The 22,151-nt window shown below is 35.8% G+C and overlaps 1 protein-coding gene across 1 annotated transcript in view; it reads right to left on the bottom strand.

Annotated features, from left to right (window-relative positions):
• Nucleotides 1–22,151, bottom strand: part of LRRK2 (leucine rich repeat kinase 2) — a 72,902-nt gene that overhangs the window by 14,120 nt on the left and 36,631 nt on the right. Inside the window, exons 23-41 of the mRNA XM_075719781.1 lie at nt 21,651–21,871; nt 20,899–21,149; nt 19,472–19,620; nt 17,533–17,626; nt 15,476–15,662; nt 14,901–15,082; nt 13,496–13,725; nt 12,344–12,471; nt 10,863–11,081; nt 8,418–8,619; nt 7,707–7,795; nt 6,532–6,719; nt 5,441–5,595; nt 4,260–4,406; nt 3,915–4,106; nt 2,386–2,532; nt 1,955–2,055; nt 1,589–1,779; nt 764–924 (exon numbers count right to left, since the gene is read on the bottom strand). Coding sequence (XP_075575896.1) covers nt 764–924; nt 1,589–1,779; nt 1,955–2,055; nt 2,386–2,532; nt 3,915–4,106; nt 4,260–4,406; nt 5,441–5,595; nt 6,532–6,719; nt 7,707–7,795; nt 8,418–8,619; nt 10,863–11,081; nt 12,344–12,471; nt 13,496–13,725; nt 14,901–15,082; nt 15,476–15,662; nt 17,533–17,626; nt 19,472–19,620; nt 20,899–21,149; nt 21,651–21,871 — 3,234 coding nt within the window. The remainder of the gene's footprint in view (nt 1–763; nt 925–1,588; nt 1,780–1,954; nt 2,056–2,385; nt 2,533–3,914; nt 4,107–4,259; nt 4,407–5,440; nt 5,596–6,531; nt 6,720–7,706; nt 7,796–8,417; nt 8,620–10,862; nt 11,082–12,343; nt 12,472–13,495; nt 13,726–14,900; nt 15,083–15,475; nt 15,663–17,532; nt 17,627–19,471; nt 19,621–20,898; nt 21,150–21,650; nt 21,872–22,151) is intronic.

Below are 22,151 nucleotides of genomic sequence, written 5' to 3' on the forward strand. Positions count from 1 at the left end.
TTTATCCTTTTAAGAGCAAACACTTACTGATGAAAATGTCACAGGAAGTAAACCAAAAATGGCACACTATTTCTGGGCTGGCAATAGTCTGCATGCGGCAGACCTCCAAAAATATCAGCAATCAGTATAAAGGAAGGGGACAGTACATCAGTTACAGAGCTCCTGCACCATTACACATAAAATAATTCATTTAGTGATGAATACTGAAAATGAAGGGCAAGTCTGCAGTCTTTACTGAAGGCCTAACATTTAACACTTGAAGTCACACCCCCATGCACAATTTCCAAGACCTGAAGGCACTTTTCAAAGTTGTTGAATTGTTCCATGCTTTAAAATGGATGCTAATATGTTCTCTCTAAAGTCAGGGAACAGTGCAGATATTTATTGCCTTTAAAATAAATTAAGACCTGCTTATGCATTACTGAAAATTAAAACAACAAATAATTTTAGCAGTATGATTTCAATATCACAATAACCATACTAAAACAAGACAGCAAAAAATCATTAACAAATGCATGTAATTTAATTTGTTCTCTTTTTAAACCTTTAGTATACTCCTTGCTTCTTCTAAAAGGAGTTAAAACATGAATAGGAAGAAAGGCCAAGAGGTATAAATCTGGCATCATGACTTGTAATATGATTAGGACTTCATTTTGTGATTTTGACTAGAGTATAGATTTGACTTACTTCTTACAGACTAAATAAAAAACATATTAGCTATTTTTTGATATAATGCACTGTAAAACAAAGCATTTTTCTATACCTGGTGTGCCTTCGGAGGTTTTTATTCCCATTCGGCAACAATACTGGGCAATGCCATAGTCAGCTATTTTTGCAATAACAGCTGAATTGGGATATAGGGTAAAGAGCAACACATTGTGAGGCTTTAAATCACGGTAGATGATCATTGCTGAATGCAGGTACCTGTTAGTCAAAAAAGTATTTATTGAAACATTCATAATTCAGGGATGCATCTATACACACACACACTGAATGCATTATTCCCACAACAGTAAATTGTGCTTTCAAATGTTAAATATTGTGTTAAAAAATGTCAAACGTCACCAACATGACACTGCCTTACTGGATATTCACTTTAGAATTGTTCTGAAATACTACTTACTGGTGCATAAACATTGCAGTATTTTAGTACCAAGTCTTATCTGAAGTGAGTGTCACTGGCAGTTTGAAAAATGAATCTTAGAAGTTTAAGCTTCATTGGTCCCTGAGCTCCTTTGCAGGTTCTGTCATTTTACAGTCACACTTCAATAGCTCCTGAGGACATTCAGAACTTTAAAAATGCACTAAATTAATTTCTTTGACATTTTAATAAGAAATCAAAAGCCACATAGAAATTCCAGCCAGCGCTCTCGCTATTTCTCTACTTATATGAGCATCACTTGTTAGCAGAAAAAAACAGGTAACAAGTTTGTGTTATATATCAGCTAATCAATCATAAAAATACAAGCATTTGTCTGACCCAGGGAATATTCTGTTTGAGGTATAAGAAAATATAAGCTTTCCATTTGCAGTATATCCTACTTGCAGCTGTATCCTGTATTTACACCAATGTAGAAGTCACACTTACCTTAAGCCATCAGCTACATGTAAAGCTATCCTGTGCTGAAGTGTTCTAGTTAAACTTGCATTGTCTTGTTGAAGCAAACGATCAAGAGATCCTTTAAGGGCTAGTTCCATCACCAGCATCCGGGGACGGATTGCGGCAGCCAGCAGAGACACTAAACTGGGGTGATGGAGGTGACAAAGCACTGCAAGCTCCTGTAAATTGTAAAATCAGATGAAATACTGCAAATAGTATAACCTCTGCAGCTGTGAAGTAAATTCAGAAATGTTTTGGAGTGAAGTCTTGCACTTTACTTAAGCTTTTTAAGCTCTTCACTAAGGTTGGTATTCCAAAAGTAGCACTACAGAAAAAAAAGGCAGTATTTCTTACTTGTCTTAGGAGCCTGAGGGAAGTGTGTTTATTGAAAATCTTTACAGCAACCTCTTCTCCACCATAGGATGCACGATACACAGATCCAAACCCACCATCACCTTTTCAAAGATAAAATTGAAAAGAATATTAAAAACAAAGGGGTATCAACCTTTTCTCAAAAAAATAAATGAAAGGGTCCAATTTTAAAACATGTGGATCATCTACTGTGTTAAGCTTCATGATCAGTAATCTAAACACATAAAAAGCAGTGTCCTAGCATACATGTTAATGGAAAATTGAAAACTCAATAACCTGAAATCCAGAATACCTTAAAAAATACATTTCCACAGAAAAGAAACCTCTAAAATGTTTTCCATACGTTGCAGAACTGACTTCAATAGATTTGTTTACATAAGCTCTGTAAAAAACCCCTACAAAACAAGGCTTACCCAAGAGAAATTCAGGAGCTTCATCAAATTCCAGGTCATCATTGTTCAACATAATATTTCTAGGCAAATCAGCCAATATCAGATCAGGAGCAATTTGAGCTATTGGAATAGTATGTGTTGGTTGATCTGGATTTACCAAAAGGTCACCTAAGAAAAATGAATGAGACAATTAAAAAAAAAAAGGGTAGTCATCATTCAAAAGGCACTGAAAGGTACGTAGATCTCTGTGAGTGCATACAGAATCATAGAATCGTTTAGGTTGGAAAAGACCTTTAAGATCATCCAGTCCAACCATTAACCTACACTACCAAATCCACGCTACACCAATCAAGGGTAGACTAGACTAAACCATGTCCCCAAGTGCCACATCTACCCGTTTTTTGAACACCTCCAGGGATGGTGACTCCACCACCTCTCTGGGCAGCCTGGTCCAATGCTTGACTACTCTTTCCGTAAAGAAAATTTTCCTAATTTCCAACCTAAACCTCCCCTGGCACAGCTTGAGACCATTTCCTCTTGTCCTATCGCTAGTTACTTGGGAGAAGAGACCAACACCCACCTCACTACAGCCTCCTTTCAGGTAGTTGTAGAGAGTGATAAGGTCTCCCCTCAGCCTCCTCTTCTCCAGGCTAAACAACCCCAGCTCCCTCAGCCGCTCCTCATAAGGCCTGTGCTCCAGACCCTTCACCAGCTTTGTTGCCCTTCTCTGGACACGCTCCAGCACCTCAATGTCTTTCTTGTATTGAGGGGCCCAAAACTGGACACAGTATTCCAGGTGCGGCCTCACCAGCGCCGAGTACAGGGGGACAATCACCTCCCTGCTCCTGCTGGCCACACTATGCTCCTGCTGGCCACACTAATGATCAATATGATCATATGATCAATGTACTTCAATGATCATATGATATGGTACATATGATCAATGTACCTAAATTAAATTCCTATGTGTGTGTAAATATATATGCACACACACAAACATACATATATATATATATGGAACAGAACACTAATTACGTTTGCCATTCAACTTAACGTATCTTACATGTTTAAGTATTTTCAAGTATTGTGATAACAACTATTGCTGCGTAACAACACCAAACTAACAAAGAGATTATTTTTCTGTCTATAAAAAGAATGAATTCTGTTAGTATGTAGAATGTCATCATGAATATTGCCTTTTAAATTACTGTTGTACGTGGTCCAACCAAAAGATCTAGTATCAGTTTTACTATGTGCTGGATTCAATTCCATGAACCAAGTTGCATTATTGGTATTATGACAAAACGATTCTTTTCATTATTGCCATTTATACACAACTATACAGAATAGTGCAATCTGTCCCATATTCTATACTTATACAGACAGCACCTACAAAAAAAAAAGAACAAGTTGCTTTTGACTTACACCGTAATTATTTCTTACAGAAATGAAACATTTTTAAATAACATGAAGTTATAAAGGGTATGTTGTATAATATTTATCTACATACAGGTATACCTCTATATATCTCAGATCGCATAAATATATACCTTCTTCGGCTTTTTTAAGTAAGTCATCAAGTAGTATTTTTTGGTGTTCTTCACCATCCTGAAAGCTGTACAGAGCCCATTTCTTCAACAGTGTTTCCCCTTCACCACATACATCTATATCCAGCAAACCTGGAAACCATTCTTCCATAAGAGAATCTATGTGATCCACAACTTGCCCCAAAAGGATGCACCCTTTAAGAAACCAGAAGAGGGAAATTACAGCCTCAATCTGCCATACTTGTAATTACAAAGCTGAACTATACATTCCAAAGGCAAAAGCACAACAAACCAAAATGCCAAGCTGCAATCAAAGTGGAGCAAAAATCAGACTCAGGAATAATTAACCTTTTCTGCAAGAAGGTGCTGTAATTTTCAAAAAACTGTCTGGGTTGTTGTCAAATATTGCTGATTCCACTAGACAATAAGCTTCAGGAGACCAATTCAAGTAGATGCCTTGTCTCCAATACATTCTATTAGGACGAAGAGCTCGCTCTAGAAAATACAAAACTAGATTAAAAATCTGATCTCCCATATGAATGTCATATTTTAAAACATTCAGAATAATTAATGGTACTTTAAATATTTAATTATAATTGTAGGTTTATACCTACCCAAATAAAAAAAAACAAAATAAAGGGTTCAACTTTGCAGACAGGACAGCCCCACAAAAGCTGAATATATGTCAACTGGTGTTCAGTTCCACAAGGCATATCCACAAACTAAATATTTAGTCAGATGGTAAGTCATTTAGCAAGTGATGCACACAGGGATTACAGAAATGCTTAGGTACATTCAGGTTCAAACACAGAATATCTCAGGCAACATAAGAAAAAAAAGTCAGTGATTTACATTTTCCCACTATCACACACTCATGAAATAGCAAGATACAACTGGAATTCTATGCTGAGGAGGAAGTTGAATGCCAGGAGAGCAGGCAGTTATAAATCATATTTGTAGAGCATTAGCAGTGAGTATTTTTCATACTTTACCTGTTGCCAGTATTCACAAATCATACATTAAAAAGCCAAAGATAAATGAAATTGCAAAGTTCAGCAGACAGATCTCATGTCAAAGCACAGAATTACTGGAAAAAAATTAAAGACGTGCCCCCCCCAGCTTCTGATAAAAGCAAAGTTTTTAGACTTTCGTAAAGGGACAATCAATGAACCTGAAGAAAAGCAGTTTGTTTTTCTGTGTGAAAGACATATCCTTTCCTGTATTCTTTGTAGAAGTGAATGGCAATATTGCATAAATATAAGGATTTCCTCCATCTCTAGCATGTGAAGGAGAGAAATAGGCTGCTTACAACCTTCACTTTCTTTTGCATACCACTGTAAAGATCAGGCACTATCTGTTTCTGGATATTTCTAAATTACAAAAATGACCACTGTTCTTTTTCTCACGTTTGTGAAGTGGCCAGAAATTAACTAAAGCAAAACAATGTTGGGGATTAGAGTTTCAACATGCAGGTGTTGGCTTTTAAAGCAAACATGCTCACTATTGCTTTTGAAGAGAAAGATTTGTACCTCTTCCTGACAGCATGTAAGGTGATATTTCAAGCAACCTGTTGATCAGCCTGGACCAAAATCCCATAGGAAAGTACGGCATCTCATAAAGCCTGATGATAATTTCTGAATTTTCACAGTGGGGAAGCTCTATAACAGGTCTGTGATCAGACAAACTGAAAGAATAAAAATATTAGACAGTATTTGATGATGTACTTCAGCCATACTGACCGATGACATACATTATTTATTATGTAAAATGTATTATTTATTAATGAATGAATGATTCAAATGATCAGGGAGCAGACAGGTTGTGTATTTGCTTATTCTGCTTGCTTGTGCTAAAGTGAAGTTCTGCTGTAATTCAAACCCAACTGAACCCCACTAAAAATCATTAGATGTCAAATGTAAATGTGAGAAAAACCTGAGACACATATAAGGCAGGTAAGACATTCAGAAAAAATCTTCCTATCCCAGGACTTTGAAGAACGTAGAAACTCTAATCAATATAACCATACAACATCCTCTCCGTTAAGCAAAATAAGCATTATTAAACACCTTAGGGAAATCTGTAACTGAGGCAGAGAAACTCTGTTACCTGCTTCAGATAAAGCAAAAAGACTGCATTCAAATTCATACCACTTTTTTGTCACCACATTTAATAACTAGACTGTTGGGAGGAGATAACTGCCTCTGAGTAACTTGACAGTGGTTCTCACTCCAAGCAAATAGGCTATAGAAATTCACGGTTATCTTTTATGTTGCAATAATATCTGTAATGGTGGCACACCATGATGTAAAGCTAAATTATAATCTTCCTGCTGTAGTCTCAAAGCATGGTAAGTGTAAAAGAAATATTATCCTCATAAAGCATTTTATCATTTATAGATTCCATTTACCCACCACATTAATATGATGTAAGCTTTATCTGCTACAAGATCACCTTAACATGTCTGTGAAAGCATTTACTAAAATGTAGTGTACTAAGTATATATCATGCTTTCATATACAAAATTGCTTTGATGATCAGTTAAACTAGTTAGCCTGATGGGAGGTTTTTATTTTGATTGATCTCTAATAGCTCTTATTTGTGGGTCTGGCTCTTTGCTTACCTGCTTGGGATTAGTAGTTGATCCTCTCCTAACGGCAAAGCAATCTGAAACTTTTCCAGAAGCTTAAAGTATTGTGACATGTATATCTTAGGAAACTTGCTCTTCTTTAAAAGGAATTTTTCCACATCTGAACGCTTTACAATTCCCTTAGGATATTTAGAAAAGCCTTCCACTTTCACTGTCAGAATCTTTCAAAAAAAGTAAAACAATTTCAGGTGTACAGTTATCATTTGATTACATTTTCCTGACAAACTTTGTTCCCTGAAATATTTGGTAGCCTATTATTTAGGGAGAAAACCAGACTCCATTTCACAGTGAAACCAAACATTTCCATAATGCTAGCCAGCAAGAAGACAGCAGTGAAAAAATTTAACCTGTCCAAGGTAGTGTGCTAGCTTTCTTCAGCAGCTTTCACTGCTCCATATTATATGGAAATTTATTCTACAAGTTAATTTGTGAAAGTGTTCTCTGAAACGAGCCTATGTACAGTGATTTCATATCAGTACTTCACACAAGCATATTGGTACTGATGACATGATCTTCTAGGTCTTTTCTCACTCCTAATCCCACCAGCTTTAAAGGCTCAAACTTCCATTTTTGCCATCCCATTTCCTGCACTGAATGAAAGGTAAAGTTTCAGAGGTTAGGAAATCTGAATATATATAAAAATTTTTGAGAGTGTTTCTAGATCAACATACCTATCAATGATGATTTCAACAGTCAGCCTGCTACTCTCCCATCCCAACATATGAATCCATATCACTCACTGTCCTCTGCCATCAGTGCCAAGCATACAATGACCCTTCTTCCCCCATTCTTACTACTTTAATCCAAAATTCCAGCTTTCACCTCAACCTATCACAACATATTGCAGGATTACTTTGCACCCCTGGGTTTTTTCTGTTCTACACGTATTTTTGTGTCTGGTGTAGTTTAAATGCCATTGGACATTACAGCATAAGAGCACAGAACCATTGAGACAGACAGTTTTCTAGAAAGCAAAAGAAACAGAAAGAGCCAGGTAAACTAATCTGGGCCCTGAGAAAATTCTAGGCCATGAAACAGTAAAGAAATGGTGAAGAAGAATCACTGATAAGTTACAGTGCTTAGTAAGTTACAGAGACAGGGGAAAAAATTTCCATGAATGTAGATACAAAAAGTAAACATAGTCTAACCTGTGCCATGATTTTACATAGCCACTTAGGATCCACAAAATACAGATCTCTCAGCTGTAGTGCTGGGTCTTGAAAATGAAGGAGTACACCTGTGCAAAGAATATTGTAATTAGCAATGCATTTCTCAAGCTCCATATTAAGCAAAATAAACACCCCACTCTGGGCTGTTTTTCTTATGTGACAACATAAGCAATGTGAATAATAAATACAGCTATTGAATTTATGTCAAAAGGAGAGTAGAATGCAATCATGGTTTGTTCTGCTTTACCTTTGTTTTCAGATGTTTTGTTAGATTTGTAATCTGACTTGTTTTTTTTGCCAAGCTGCTATGCTTTGTGTGGTCTGTTATTTAATCTTATGAAGTCTGTATGGCACTGAGATAAGCTGTTATGTATATTCACCTAACCACTATTCTTTTCAAGCTGTTATGGGCATTGCATCTTTCTTCAGAAACTGTGCTGTCTAACCAGCAGGTATGATATTTTCAAGGAGGGGTAAGATATATAAATTGTTACAGTAGTGATCCTTTATATCACAGAATTCCTTTATGACATAACAACCTGGATTATCAAACTAACGTTACCCAAGCTTAAGCATTTCAGCTCAACACTTTGTGGCAGCCTTGTGCGAGATTTAAAAATGCGTACAGGTCTGTCTGCTGCAGGTTTGCAACAAAGTTCTTATAAAGGTATATTGAAGATAGTATTTCACCTGATTCATTCAGAAAGTGAATTGCATGAGGGAGTTCATTTTCATCCAATTGTAACTGGCTTTCTTGTACCAGTTCCAGTAAGCGTTTCTGATCAATCACAGGAAATTCAATTGGGACATTTTTACGTTCCAGCAAAATTCTCTTCTCCAGCTCCAGGTAGCTGTCAGGAATTAGCTGACCAACGACTGGTTGATCTCTGATCTGTATAAACAGGAATAAGAATCTTAAATGTATTAATTTATTCATGTGAAATGCAGACAATAAAACTAAGATGTAAGGTGGGTATGTCCACTCAATAGTAGCAACAAGAAGGAACAAGAACACCCATTTATTGACTAACATGGCTTCTGAAACATAGATGTAACTAATTCTTTCAGAATTATAATATGAATGTCTTTAAATAAATGAAACTCAAAGAAGAAAACATTTCCATATTACCTGTACATAAAAAAATAAAAAATTATGTCTTCTGAGAAGTTGAAACAGCAGCTTTAATTTGAAATAAAAGGAAAATATTCACTGTATGAACAGATGATGTCATACATCTCAGGTTAACAGAATACAATAAGCAAAAGAATAAAAAAAAGATACCTCTTGTAATCTGTAGTATCTCTAGATATGTCTTTAGATAAACTGGGGGGAAAAGTGTAGTAGCTCAATTAAAAGCCTCCACTGCTGACAGTCAGTGGACAAGAGGAGAGGAAGAAATACATTTGGCCAGGTTAGTGACACTTAAGGGAAAGAGAGTCAGGTGCTTTGCCGCTGTTCCCTGAGCCCAAGTTCCTTCCTGGAGACATCCTTTGACCTTTGGTATTAGCTAGCACCCAACCAGGTTTTTCATTCTCCATGGGTCCTGAGCTAGTCATTTTTTTTGAGGAAATGGGAAACAATTTTCCCAACATTTCCAAATTGGCTTCTTAGTCTGTAATCTTCCTCTCAAAGAAGTTAGACACCAATGCACTGTAGCATTTTTGTGTGCCAAAAAAAGTAATTAGTACCTTGTGAAAATGCAATTAGTACCTTGTGTAACTTCACAGACTCAGAGCACTTGATGACAATGTTGAATACTTAACTCACTTTGTCTAACTTCTAAGCAGGTACCTTGTAACACTCCTTTCACAAAGTGTATACATTATTTATGGAAACTATCTCCTTTCCTTCAGGCTACCTTACATTTGTGTAAACGTTTAAACATCAGTTTAAGGCATCGTCGCAAGAGACATGGATGTTACAAGTACAATTTTTAGGTACCTAAGAGTGAAATGTTTTCAAAAAGCAGAACTCCTCCTGAGTGTTGAAGTAGTATGATTTGATATAGGGCTACATATACCTTTACAAACACTAGCTCTATTCATGCCCACTGGATGTATGAGAAGTGGAATTAATCCATTCTGCCTGAATAGGCCACCTCACTGCCACTTAGCGCCCGTTCGCTATTCCTTGAACGGTGGAATGAAGTTAGGCAGATTATGGATGTGGCTATGCTGGTAGTTTCTGAGAGAGAAACAAGAGGTGTGCACACTCTTTCTCTCCTTTATAACACCACCAGTGTGAGGCTGGTCATAAATACAGCATTTGCTCTATAAGATCTTCAGAGCAGTTATTAGAAGAAATTTGGGCTCTACTATGATTTATGAAGTTCTGCCATTGACTTCAGTAGCACAGGACATCACCTTTTCTGTTTAACATGTTATGACGCTATAGATGATTGATACTGTACAAATAAAAGAATAAAACTAGGTATATTCTTTTTGCTACAGATTTGATCCTGTCTTCTTATAAGCTCCATGCTTGGGCTAGTCTCTTCATACTTGTCATTCACAATTAGACAGAGCTTCATACTGTGGCTAAGGAGATAGGAGGGAACGAGTGGTAGGAATGACTTTGGAGACAGCAGAACTACGAGTGCAGATTCTCCAATTTAGAAGGATCATTCAGCGCAAGGGGTCTTCTTTTCCTGCTTTAATTCACTTTCCTCTTTCTAGGAATAGTTTCACACAATGTAAAATGAAATTAGTAAATGGAGAATTAGTTGGCTTTCAGAAATCACAAATTCTTATTTCCTGGTCCCCTGCAACCTTGCAATACTTATTATTGCAATTATATGTTGCCATCCAACAAAACCTAGTTTTTGATCAGAATTCTTTGTAAGAAAACATGCCCTATTTTTAATTAAATATTCTATTTATGGCCCTAGTGTTTGAAAACAAAACTTAGCTGAGATTTTTACTAAGTTGATTTTTTTTAAAGGTAGAAAATGAAATGAAAACAGAACTGGTGATTTTCCTTCATTATTTTGCTGTGTGTAACATTTTATAGAAGGCAAAATGAGTTTGATATAACACTAAAAATTTATTTAATTATGTGTTTAATTAATATTTAAAAACGTATTTACTTAACTAAAACTAGGATGTTTTCAACATTACAAACTGTATGTAGCTTACCTTGAAATGAAGACTCTCCTTTATTATGATTTTCCGAAGTCTGATTATGGAATCGGATTCTTCTGTAGCATTCACAAAGTGATAATCTTGGATTGCTGGGAAGCCTCTCTTATTCAACAGCTCTCTAGTAATTTTACTCACGCAGGCCTTACGTTGCATTTCATCAGAAACGTCTAAATGAGTGCCAACAAGAATGACGGGGGATGTTGAAGCTCGAGCCTGTTAGTAAGATCCATACAGTCAATTGAATCAATAGCGAATGTTGATGTTATTGTTTTATACCCACATAAAATGTGAACAATTTAGTCAAAACAATCAATACAATGAAAACTGCAACTGTTTCTCCCTCTTTAAATATACGTCTTTTAAATAAGTTTGAAATCTGAAAATACTATTTCATGTCTTTATTCAGAGTAACTTTAAACTGCAATCCCATATAATAGCCTTGACTGGATAAGGCAGTAAAAATGCATCAGCCTATAAATATGAAATGTATTTTTTAACATACAGAGAGCAGTCTATTTCAAAATAGAAATATTAAAAAAAATCAGCTTTTTCTAAAAGGAAGCAGTGTAGATCCGGATTTCACACTTTGCAGATTAATAACATTGTCAGTAAAATTGAGGGACAACTGTATTTTTCATTAAAAGCACTCAATAAAATGGAAAAGTAAAGGGTCTCTGCTAGTCATCATTGGAACAGTGCAGCAATGAAACACCAGCAAGTCCTGCATAGCAAAGAAGAACACCTCAGAAATGGTTTTCATCAACACTTAACTGACTGTAACCCTCTGTCCTGTATCACAGCTCAAGGTGAAAACAGTGAAAAAGACAAGTTTAACAAACAGGATCAGTACACAAAATCTTTATGTAATTGCATTGCCCAGCCATGGCTAACCATCATACAAAAGGAAAAGAAAAGTAACATTCACCAAGGGGTGATTCCATCAAATGAAAATAAAACACTTGGAGCAAAAGAAAAATATATAGGCAGATTCTCAGACCAATTGCCCTACCATAGTCCTGGAATCATTCCCATGAACAATAGGATGCTAAGCATACACTTAACAGTATGATTTCAAACCTGCACCTAGTCAGTTTTAAATTAGTCAAATTCTGATTTCCCCAGAATTTACAATGGCATAAAAGAAAAAGCAGGTTTAACTCATCGTTCCTTTAATACTACCCCTTTATTATTTTCAGCAGTCAATTCAAAATAGTGCCAGAACATATGAACTATTCTTCTGCACATCACTCTGTACCATTTCAAGTACAAAATGATGTTGCTTATGTCTTTGTATATCTACAAATATTTTCATATCCAATATATGATGTATTTCAGCTCTCGTTTCATCTTACTAGTTTTATTTGCTGAAGAGCTTCTTTCCTCCTCCCTTCTCTAAAAATATTTGCGGTTAATTTGCTATTCACCAACAGGTCCCTGGAAAGTGGAATTCCATTGTGTACATATCTATGGCCTACCTTGATGTTAAAAAGCCACGGCTTCATAGCATCCACCTCTGCTTGTCCTTTGCTGAGATCATAAACAGCAAGATATAAAGCTCTTTGGGTCATAAAATGAGGATGGGTACTGTAGAACTCTTCTTGTCCTAATGATTAAAAATTTCTACTGTTTAGTGCTTCCCTCACCGAACATCTTCAGATCACAAAAAGGCAGCAGAACACTTAGATCACTAATCCACAAATGAAATTAATGCTTACAGAAAAGTATCTAAACCGACAGGAAACCTGTAACAACTATGAATTTTAGATAGGTACACTGTGGTAGCTCATTGACTGAAGTGTAGTGTTGAAATGTGTAAGGTAGTTTTAAATCAAGAAGTGAAAGATTTAACAACTGGATAAACATGGTTGCTGCAAAGACAACTTGAAAGGTCACGATTCCTTTAAAACTCCAATATTGAATTTCTCCCTCACTGCTTCTTTCCCTTCCTTCTTCTTCCCTCCCTTTCTCCTATCCTTTCAGCAACTTCAAAATAAGACTCCTAAGTTCACATGATTAAGTACTTAAAATCACAACTGAAGCTGGACATTCAGCTTGAATGCTGCTCTTCTGTGCTTATCCACTGTGATATAGACTGTATTTAAATGATCAGGGACCAATGTTTAAAAATAACTTTTCTACAGCCTAAAATACCCCTGAATTTTAGAAATGCTTCTGGAGTCCCCTAAACTTAGAAAGTTTTCCAAAAGCCCAAAGTTCAAAGACTCCCCGAGTGCTTTGTTTTCTGTGACCTTACAGAACAGTGATACTGTAGAGCCTAGAGAGACCCAGAATATAAAAGGGAGAAACAGAGTCGAGTGGAAGATGATTCTGGTGTCTACGAGCAGTTTCTTACTATTCTGAAATGACAGTTCTAGCGTGCTATGATTGAAACAAATGGTCAGACCACATCTGGTGATGACAAATTCCTGAGGCTTTATATTAAATTTGAGGGATTAGCTGCCGATTTACAGAATTCACTAATTTATAAGTGGTCATTTGACTTTTGGTGTAAGTTCGCATGGTTCTACTGTCCACAATTTGAAATTTCACAGGCTGACTCTAAGAATAAGTACTGCATTAATGTGATAGAAAAGACAATAGTAAAGCACAATAAGCTCTTGAAATACCTCCAAAATCCCACACATTTAATATAAGCTCTTTCTTCATTTTGCCTTTCCCTTGAATGATCCAGTCTTTTACATCAATGCCTACTGTAGCTTTTGGAGAGCCCAATTCAGTTCGTTTGCATTTCATTAGTTGTTGTAGTAGGGTAGTTTTCCCACTGCCAGTGTTTCCAACAATCATGAGCTTCATTCTATTATAAGGTACAGCCTTCTTCAGTCGTTGTTGAAGAAATCTAGCATAAAAAAGTTTGCAGAACTCACAGAAGGGTATAATAAAAATACCAACAGAACTCAAGACCACGGAAAAATCTAAACCCATACAATTTTCTTCAAATTTTCAATAACTGTTTGATATTACTGGGATTTTAACAGTCTATTCTAATTTCTGATTTGAAAGTTGAAGCTTAATTCAGAATGTGTCTTTTTTTGTTTTGTAATTCCCCAAAAATGTGCTCTGTGCAATGCACTTGGGAACACAAGAAACAGAAATAATTGGTAAGCATCATTTATTGCATGGTTTATAGAAGCACTAAATTAAAGAAGGACATTGAGTTGCTGGAGCGTGTCCAAAGAAGGGCAGCGAAGCTGGTGAAAGGTCTAGAGCACAAGTCTTATGAGGAGCGGATTAGGGAACTGGGATTGTTTAGCCTAGAGAAGAGGAGGCTGAGGGGAGACCTTGTCACTCTCTACAACTACCTGAAAGGAGGCTGTAGTGAGGTGGGTGTTGGTCTCTTCTCCCAAGTAGTTAGTGATAGGACAAGAGGAAATGGGCTCAAGCTGCACCAGGGGAGGTTTAGGTTTGAAATTAGGAAAAATTTCGTCATGGAGCGAGTGGTTGAGCATTGGAACAGCTTGCCCAGAGAGGTGGTGGAGTCACCATCCCTGGAGGTGTTCAAAAAACATGTAGACGTGGCACTTTGGGACATGGTTTAGTAGGCATAGTGGTATTGGGTTGACGGTTGGAATGATGATCTTAGAGATCCTTTCCAACCTTAATGATGCCTAGTTTTATTTTCATTAAAAAATAATCCAGCCACCAAGCCAGGAAACATGAAATTAATTACTACTCTACCCTTAATTGTTTTAGTGGTGGACTTGGTAGTGTTAGGTTAATGGTTGGACTGGATGATCTTGAAGGTCTTTTCCAACCTAAACAATTCTATGATTCTATGATTCTTATTCTAAATTACTATAATCAAAATAGATAAAATAATGTGTGTGTGTTGATATATGATATGATATGATATGATATGATATAGTATGAAATGATACCCTCCACAGAGTAGCATGCTGGATATCATATGACAAACCAGCACGTCTTTCCAAAAGGATATGTTGTTTTCTTAAAGCTTACTGCATATCCCAAGAAAGTAAAACAAGAATATTCAGGAACAACAGGGCAACAAACCTGATAATGTCTCTAGCTTTGCATCCCACATGTTTGAAGTCTAAATTAAGATGGAGTCCTTCCAAAGGAAGATCCCAGATTTTGGACAGTCTTCCCATTTCATCTGGAAAGAATCTCAAATCGGGATTATGACTTACATCCAGAGAAGTCAAGTTCTCTAGGAAGCCAATCTGAGGAGGAATCTAAATAAAAGAACATTTAACGCGCAATTAAATGTTAAAAAAAAAAAAAGTACGAGCATGAATACATTAAATATTGAACAAAACTAAGCATTATTTTTACTGCTGTAGAGTTTAAGTTTTTTTAATAAACAGGCCTAATATCCCACACTAATAGACAAAGGACCTCACAATGAATTCATTAGACAAACTGATTATATGACACATTCCAGACAGAAAAGTTTAATAGAATATGGTGATTTTCATTCACAGGAAGTACTACTTGCACTTACATACCATTTTACTAATAGTATTTACAATTATATGAGAGTTGACATGAAAATCAAATGAACATTGAAAAACTGCATTCAATTGAAAAGTCATTTCATTTTCTTTAGGTAGAATTTTACACTTTACCTCCTTTAACTTGTTGTGGGACAGGTGTAGCTTTTCTAGCCTAGACCATGCACATGCCTTTTCACTCAAGTCCAAGGCGTCTATTTCATTATGATTAAATAACAGCTCCCTTAAGTTTAATGATTTCCAGTGCATTGGTCCAGGCAGGCTTATGATCTTGTTTTGGCTTAAATCTACTGATCGCAAACTAAAACCATGAAAATAAAAAAGAGAAAAGTTACTAAATGAAAAAAAAATAGATCTGACATTAGATATCAGAACAAACAGTTTTCTGACAGGAATGTAGATAGAAGATAGAGAATTACTACTACCAGCAAAAGTAATTAAGATGATACTATAAGTAGGTCTTCATTACCTCAGAAAAAATTATAAATACATATGCTTGATTCAGTATAATGGTCTTTCAGTGCATTTGTCTGTGAATGAAATTGCCTGGTCATGAAAATAAACATCTGCACTATACTGTGTGCATATGTTTCAGACAGTAAATTAGAGAGTCACTTAAATAAGTGTGCATATTGTGATAATAGTCCACTTCCTCCTCCTTTCTACAATTTGCAGACATGCATGGCTCTGTTCAGGTTAATAGAAGACACAGATAAATATGGTTCACGCTCCTGCTGTGCAAATATTCAGTAATTCAACTGTAAACAGTATAGTTAATTCACATTTACACCCAGGTAACAGAGAACAGAGTTTAGCTCAGGATTCCACTTACAGGTGAGTGCAGGCCCATGGAGTACACTGTTATGTGCAATGTCTAACTTACTAGAATAAATACATTTAAAAAGTTAATTGCAATCTAACATAATACTAATATGTATTTTCATGTGCATTTTTATAAATTTCAAATTAAAAAAAAGCAATGGGGAAATTCCTGGTATTATCAACTTTCTAGAACTCAAGATCCACTTATAAACTATGTAGCTTCACTAGGTGATCTGAACTGCTCTCTTTCTTGCTCTTAACTTAGGAGACTAACATCAGATGATATGGATACCTCACTCTTTTATCAGAATGTTTCTATGAACATATGTTTGTATATACATGTATGTGCATAAATGATATAGTTCAACTACACATGTATTTAAGAACCACAGAAAAAAGAACATTTCATTTCTGTAAGTCATGAACTTACAGAATCTGGACAAATCTGCTGGACAAATATGCTGTTTATGTTACTGTGGAACATGAAGCATGCAAAAAATCCATGCAACTCCTTATTGATTTGTCTGGACTGGGAGATGTATAACCTGAAAGCTGCACCTTTTTCAACACATCCATTCAATTTGCTGCTCTGAATATAAACGTTAGCATGCTGGAATAGTGTCATATCATGTTAATAATGACACGCTCTATGTGAATTTGATTAATATAAGTTCGCAAATCTGTGTGGATCTGCCCTCCCCATGGTGTGCCATCAGCACTCACATCTACCCATATCTGTCAGATAACTGATCTGATCATCCCTTCCCAGCACTCCTTCCACAATCTGATTCTAGTGACCTGTTAAGGTCAGTAACTTCTATAAAAAAAGCAGAAGTCTGATTTTCACATGAGTAATGCTTTGAAGATCTAGCAAAATAAATGTCACATGTATCTTTATCACAATTCCATCTCAAGGAAGTGTCATTATTTGAGAATAAATATCTTGTGATATTTGGGAAGTGAAAAACTAATCTCACTAGCCTTGAGCAAAAGTCTGCAGAACTTCTTGAAAAGGAAAAGTTGCCAGTGTCTTTACTGTTGGTTTGAAGAAAATAATAAATTCATTCTGGTCTTCTCAGCAAGAATTGTCAGCTTCAGCAGTCAAGCAATATATTTTCAGTAACAATGATCTGAATCTGAGGAACAGAATTTCTCAAAATAATGAAGAAAACGTGACTGATTTATTTGTCTTCAGTTAAAAGCTACTAAGTTCTGGATTTAACCTACTGGAGAGGATTTCCTGAAAATCTGTAAAATATGCAGAATATTCTGCTTAACAAAGGTCTTGCCATCAGATTTTCTTCATCAAGAACTTGACATTAACTTCAATAAATAAAATAATAACTTACTGTGGTAGAAGAAGAATTGCTTCTGGAACATTAATAAAATGATTTTGGGATAATTTTAAGCTTGTTATGCTGGATGACAAGTCAGGTATTATTTCTAGAGCAGAAAAAGAGGTTAATCCTATTACTTTTCAGAACTGTTTAAATTATTTTTAAGACTGGAATTTTCTAAAATCAAAGACAGACTAAAAGGTCAGTCTATTATCTTCTATACACAGGTCTTTGTACAAGCTACCAAAGGCAGAATCTGAGTCTTTTTTTTAAAGCTTATTTAAAACTAAACTCCCAAAATGAAAGAAGTTTAGAACCAAGTTAATGTATTGACTTTTATCACATTACCTACTATTATACTTCATCTCATATTGGCATTAAACACTGAAATAATCTTACTTAAATAATCTTACTTACACTTTACTGTATTGCCAGTATACATAACATTCCCATAATTCACCCAGTGAGTGGTGGGTCTTATGCATATAAAAATGACTCTAATGGTTCAGCTGTGTTTAATACAGGTATAAGAGCTACCTTCTGAAATACTGCAACAATAATTTCAAAATGGAAGATTTTAAGTCTTGAAGACAGAAATAAATTCTGACAGTAACTTATGAACTTTTGCAGTATCATTAAAATCTCATTTATGTAATTTGTATTTTTCACAGGTAAAATAATTTTGACACCTTTGCATAAAACATGCTAAGCCACTGAAACACACCCTGAACTCAACTCAATTGCTTAAACACTGGGTTCTAGTGAAGGTGATCTGCCCTGTGGTACCTGAGCTATCTGCACACAGCTTGGAGATACAAAACAGGAGCTATGGAAGACCTACTTTTTCTGGACCAGAAGCTGTAAGACAAGTGGGATACTTCAGGGGATCTCAAATGACACCTGCATTCAGGCAAGTGAATCAAACATTCTATCTTATTCAGAAGACAACACTGGATATAGTGTGGTAATACTTAGAATCACAGAATGATTTAGGTTGGAAAAGACCTTTAAGATCATCCAGTCCAACCGTAAACACTGCCAAGGCCACCACTAAACCATGTCCCCAAGCACCACATCTACACAGCTTTTAAATACCTCCAGGGATGGGGACTCTACCACTGCCCTGGGCAGCCTGTTCCAGTGCTTGACAACCTTTTCAGTGAAGAAATTTTTCCTAATATCCAATCTAAACCTCCCCTGACGCAACTTGAGCCCATTTCCTCTCGTCCTATCGCTAACTACTTGGCAGAAGAGACCAACACCCACCTCACTACAGCCTCCTTTCAGGTAGTTGTAGAGAGCGATAAGGTCTCCCCTCACCCTCCTCTTCTCCAGGCTAGACAACCCAGTTCCCTCAGCTGCTCCTCATAAGGCCTGTGCTCCAGACCCTTCACCAGCTTCGTTGCCCTTCTCTGAACACGCTCCAGCACCTCAATGTCCTTCTTGTAGTGAGGGGCCCAAAACTGGACACAGTATTTGAGGTGTGGCCTCACCAGTGCTGAATACAGGGGGATGATCACTTCCCTAGTCCTGCTGGCCATGCTATTTCTGATACAAGCTAGGATGCTTGTATGACATGTATTTCAGTACAGTATTAAACCTGTATTGGTTCTAGATTTGCAAGCTAACTTTGAACTACTTCTCTGCCTTGAACCTTCCCCAACAGTATGTACAGTCTCAAGTACACCCAACCATATCTATAGCATCCACTACAAATATAAAACTAAGATGAGATACGCCAAGTCAGATCAAATGTCCGTCAAGCCCCACTGGAAGTATGCTGCTTCCAACAGTGATCAAAAGCTGATGCTTAGGGAACTGTATAAACAAGGACTAGCATATGTGGTATTCTCCATTTCTATTCTCCCAAGACTCCAAATGCTGGTGGCTGAGGAACTTTGTACCTTGGAATGGTTTCTAGAAGTTGGATCCTATTTACACAGATACTTACCAAGAGCATTCATCCTGGCATTGAACTGCTCCAGTTTTGTACAGCCCACGAAGACATTCTCAGCAAGGGATGAAATATTGTTCTTGCTAATGTTTAAAATTTTCAGTTCTTTCAAGCATATGGGTGAACATAAGCATAGAATTTTGTTTCTATGGTAACAAGAAAAAAAAAAAGCATGTTTTATTCAGAAACTATTAGCTAAAAAGTGCATGTAAAGAGTATTGATCTGACAATGCTATCCTTACACTGGTAAACCAAAAATAAGACTTATATCTATATAAAGACTGAGCAGTCAGCAAAAATACTGGTACATGTGGCAACATGGAATAACATGACTGATATTATGATTGTTTTAATTAATTTGGAGAGCAAATGTACTACAAGGTGTCATTTCCTGATTACATACTGCAGCTCAATCCCACACAGAGATGACTTCCATTTGTGAGTAGTTCTCTACTAAAGATATGTGTTTGTAGAATTATAATCACAGAATTACTATCAATCTGAAAAAAAAGAATGGAATTCCATGTAGGGGATACAATTCAGGATGAGTATATAATGTTACAAACAATGTGTTCTGGGAAGAAGAACACCAGAAAGAGAAAGAGACAAAAATCCTGAAAATACAGAGATAAAAGAACCATGCAGCACTGTTTTGCAAGGGTAAAAACACTAAGAAAGTTCAAAACAAAGCTAATGAAGAAATGCAACAGGATTTTGAATCTAAAATATTGCTTTTGTAAATTTGATTCACATAGTTAATACTGCTTGCTTTAGTTACGTATGTTGCTATCTTTATTCTGCGTGAATTTCTGTGTAAAAAATATCACCACCTTATTTAAAATAAATTATGGGAGATGAATGAGACAGTATCTGCAGTTTACAGAGCTATCAATAATAGCATTCTTAGGAATTCTGTATAGTTACGAATTATCTCACTCACTAACAAATTTGATAAAAAGTGCTAGTAAACAAAAAATTTACATACTTTCTCTGCTTCTGTCATTTAAAACATATCCATACCAATAAATGGAATTCCAGGAATCACACTTCCAAAAAATCTTTGGTGAACATGAAATACAGTGGAAACTGTATTCTGTATACAGAAAACCTAGTTGAATATGTTAAGACAACATAGACAGTCCTGTGGATGAATAGTATGTAGAAAACCACTGAACTACAACATTTTTAGTATGCTACCGAAACTGCAATGCTATTAGATTCTACCAAGGCCCACAAATATTCTCATGTACTTCGTAATACAACACTGAAAATTGTAGCAATTTACACATTTGGAAGACAATGTCAGTGTGTCACTGCTGACTAAACAATCCTTTCCATGCTATAAGAGTCATCACTCTGGATGACAAATATATAACTTTCTGTCATGTTTGTTATGCTACAGTCTGTTTACTAATGCTACTCACCCTTCTAGCAATAGCTGTTCCAGATTTTCAGCAACATTTGTAAGAAATTCAGGGATGCACGCCAGCTGATTGTATGAAAGATTAAGTTGCTTTAGAGTTGGACATCTGAGGTATGGATCCAATGCAAAGGAAGGTCCAATGTCATTTCGAGAGATATCAAGATTTGTAATACAATTCATTTTCAGTAAATAAGTTGGAAAAGAAGTAAATCGGTTACTGTGCAAATCCAAGTAAGTCAAGCATTTCAAGTTCTGAAAGAAAAGGGTAACTTATCTTTAAAAAGTTAAATGAAAATATGAATTTATAGGTTTTAAATTGAGTTATATTGTATACAATTTATTAATTTACTTAATTTCTCTCACTAGGAAAAATAGCAATCATACCAATGTAACCCATAATATTTCTATTACAGAATAAAATATAAAGCATTCTTCAAAATTAATTAGCTCAGTTTCATAAAATTTAACAGATATGAATTGCCTGCAGTTCTCAGTTCCATTTACATTATTATGTTACCCAATATAACACATCCTAAAGCAGTTCTCTGCAGTAAATGACTTAAAACATTCCATGAAAATACTTTCATTTCTAGCTGAACATAAATCCACTGAATGAAAATTGAGTGAATGTATGAAGCATGCAAAAATAGACATCCATATTCATGAGTAGTATTGCTATGGTACATTGTTAGAGACAAACAATTTGTTGTAACTAATTTCAACTTGTATTACATAAAAATCATGAAGAATTACTTCACACAGTTGTTCTGGAATGTTTGTAAGAGCATTTTGGTGGAGCTCCAGTTTCTCAAGATGTTCCAGATGAGTAGTTAAGCAGCTATTCTGGCTGATGGCATCAATGTTCTCCAGCTCATTTGATGAAAGATCTAATGATTTAATATATTCTTTCTCTGAGATCAATGAAGAAAGACTGTCTGATGGTCTTATATGTGGTGAAAATTTTGAGATGCCTTCTATTAAAACAAAAACATGGGAAAATTAGCATCATTTCATTTATCACGTAATTAAAATTAAGATCAATCAACTTGGGATCTAAAGATGCAGAAGACAGTGAATGTCTGGATATTGGTTAAGATCCAAATCCATGAAGATTTCTATTAATAGAGAGAAATTCATAAGACAGTAGGGAAGAGATGGATGCTTATGCACTGCACAAAAGAAGTAGCTTTTGAAAGCTAATAACAGCACTCATGAAATTTCATTGCCTGTTTATTTCTACATAAATTATTTGTG

The sequence above is a fragment of the Pelecanus crispus genome, chromosome 1 (genome assembly GCF_030463565.1).
Source record: "Pelecanus crispus isolate bPelCri1 chromosome 1, bPelCri1.pri, whole genome shotgun sequence".
In the NCBI taxonomy this organism is placed as follows: domain Eukaryota; kingdom Metazoa; phylum Chordata; class Aves; order Pelecaniformes; family Pelecanidae; genus Pelecanus; species Pelecanus crispus.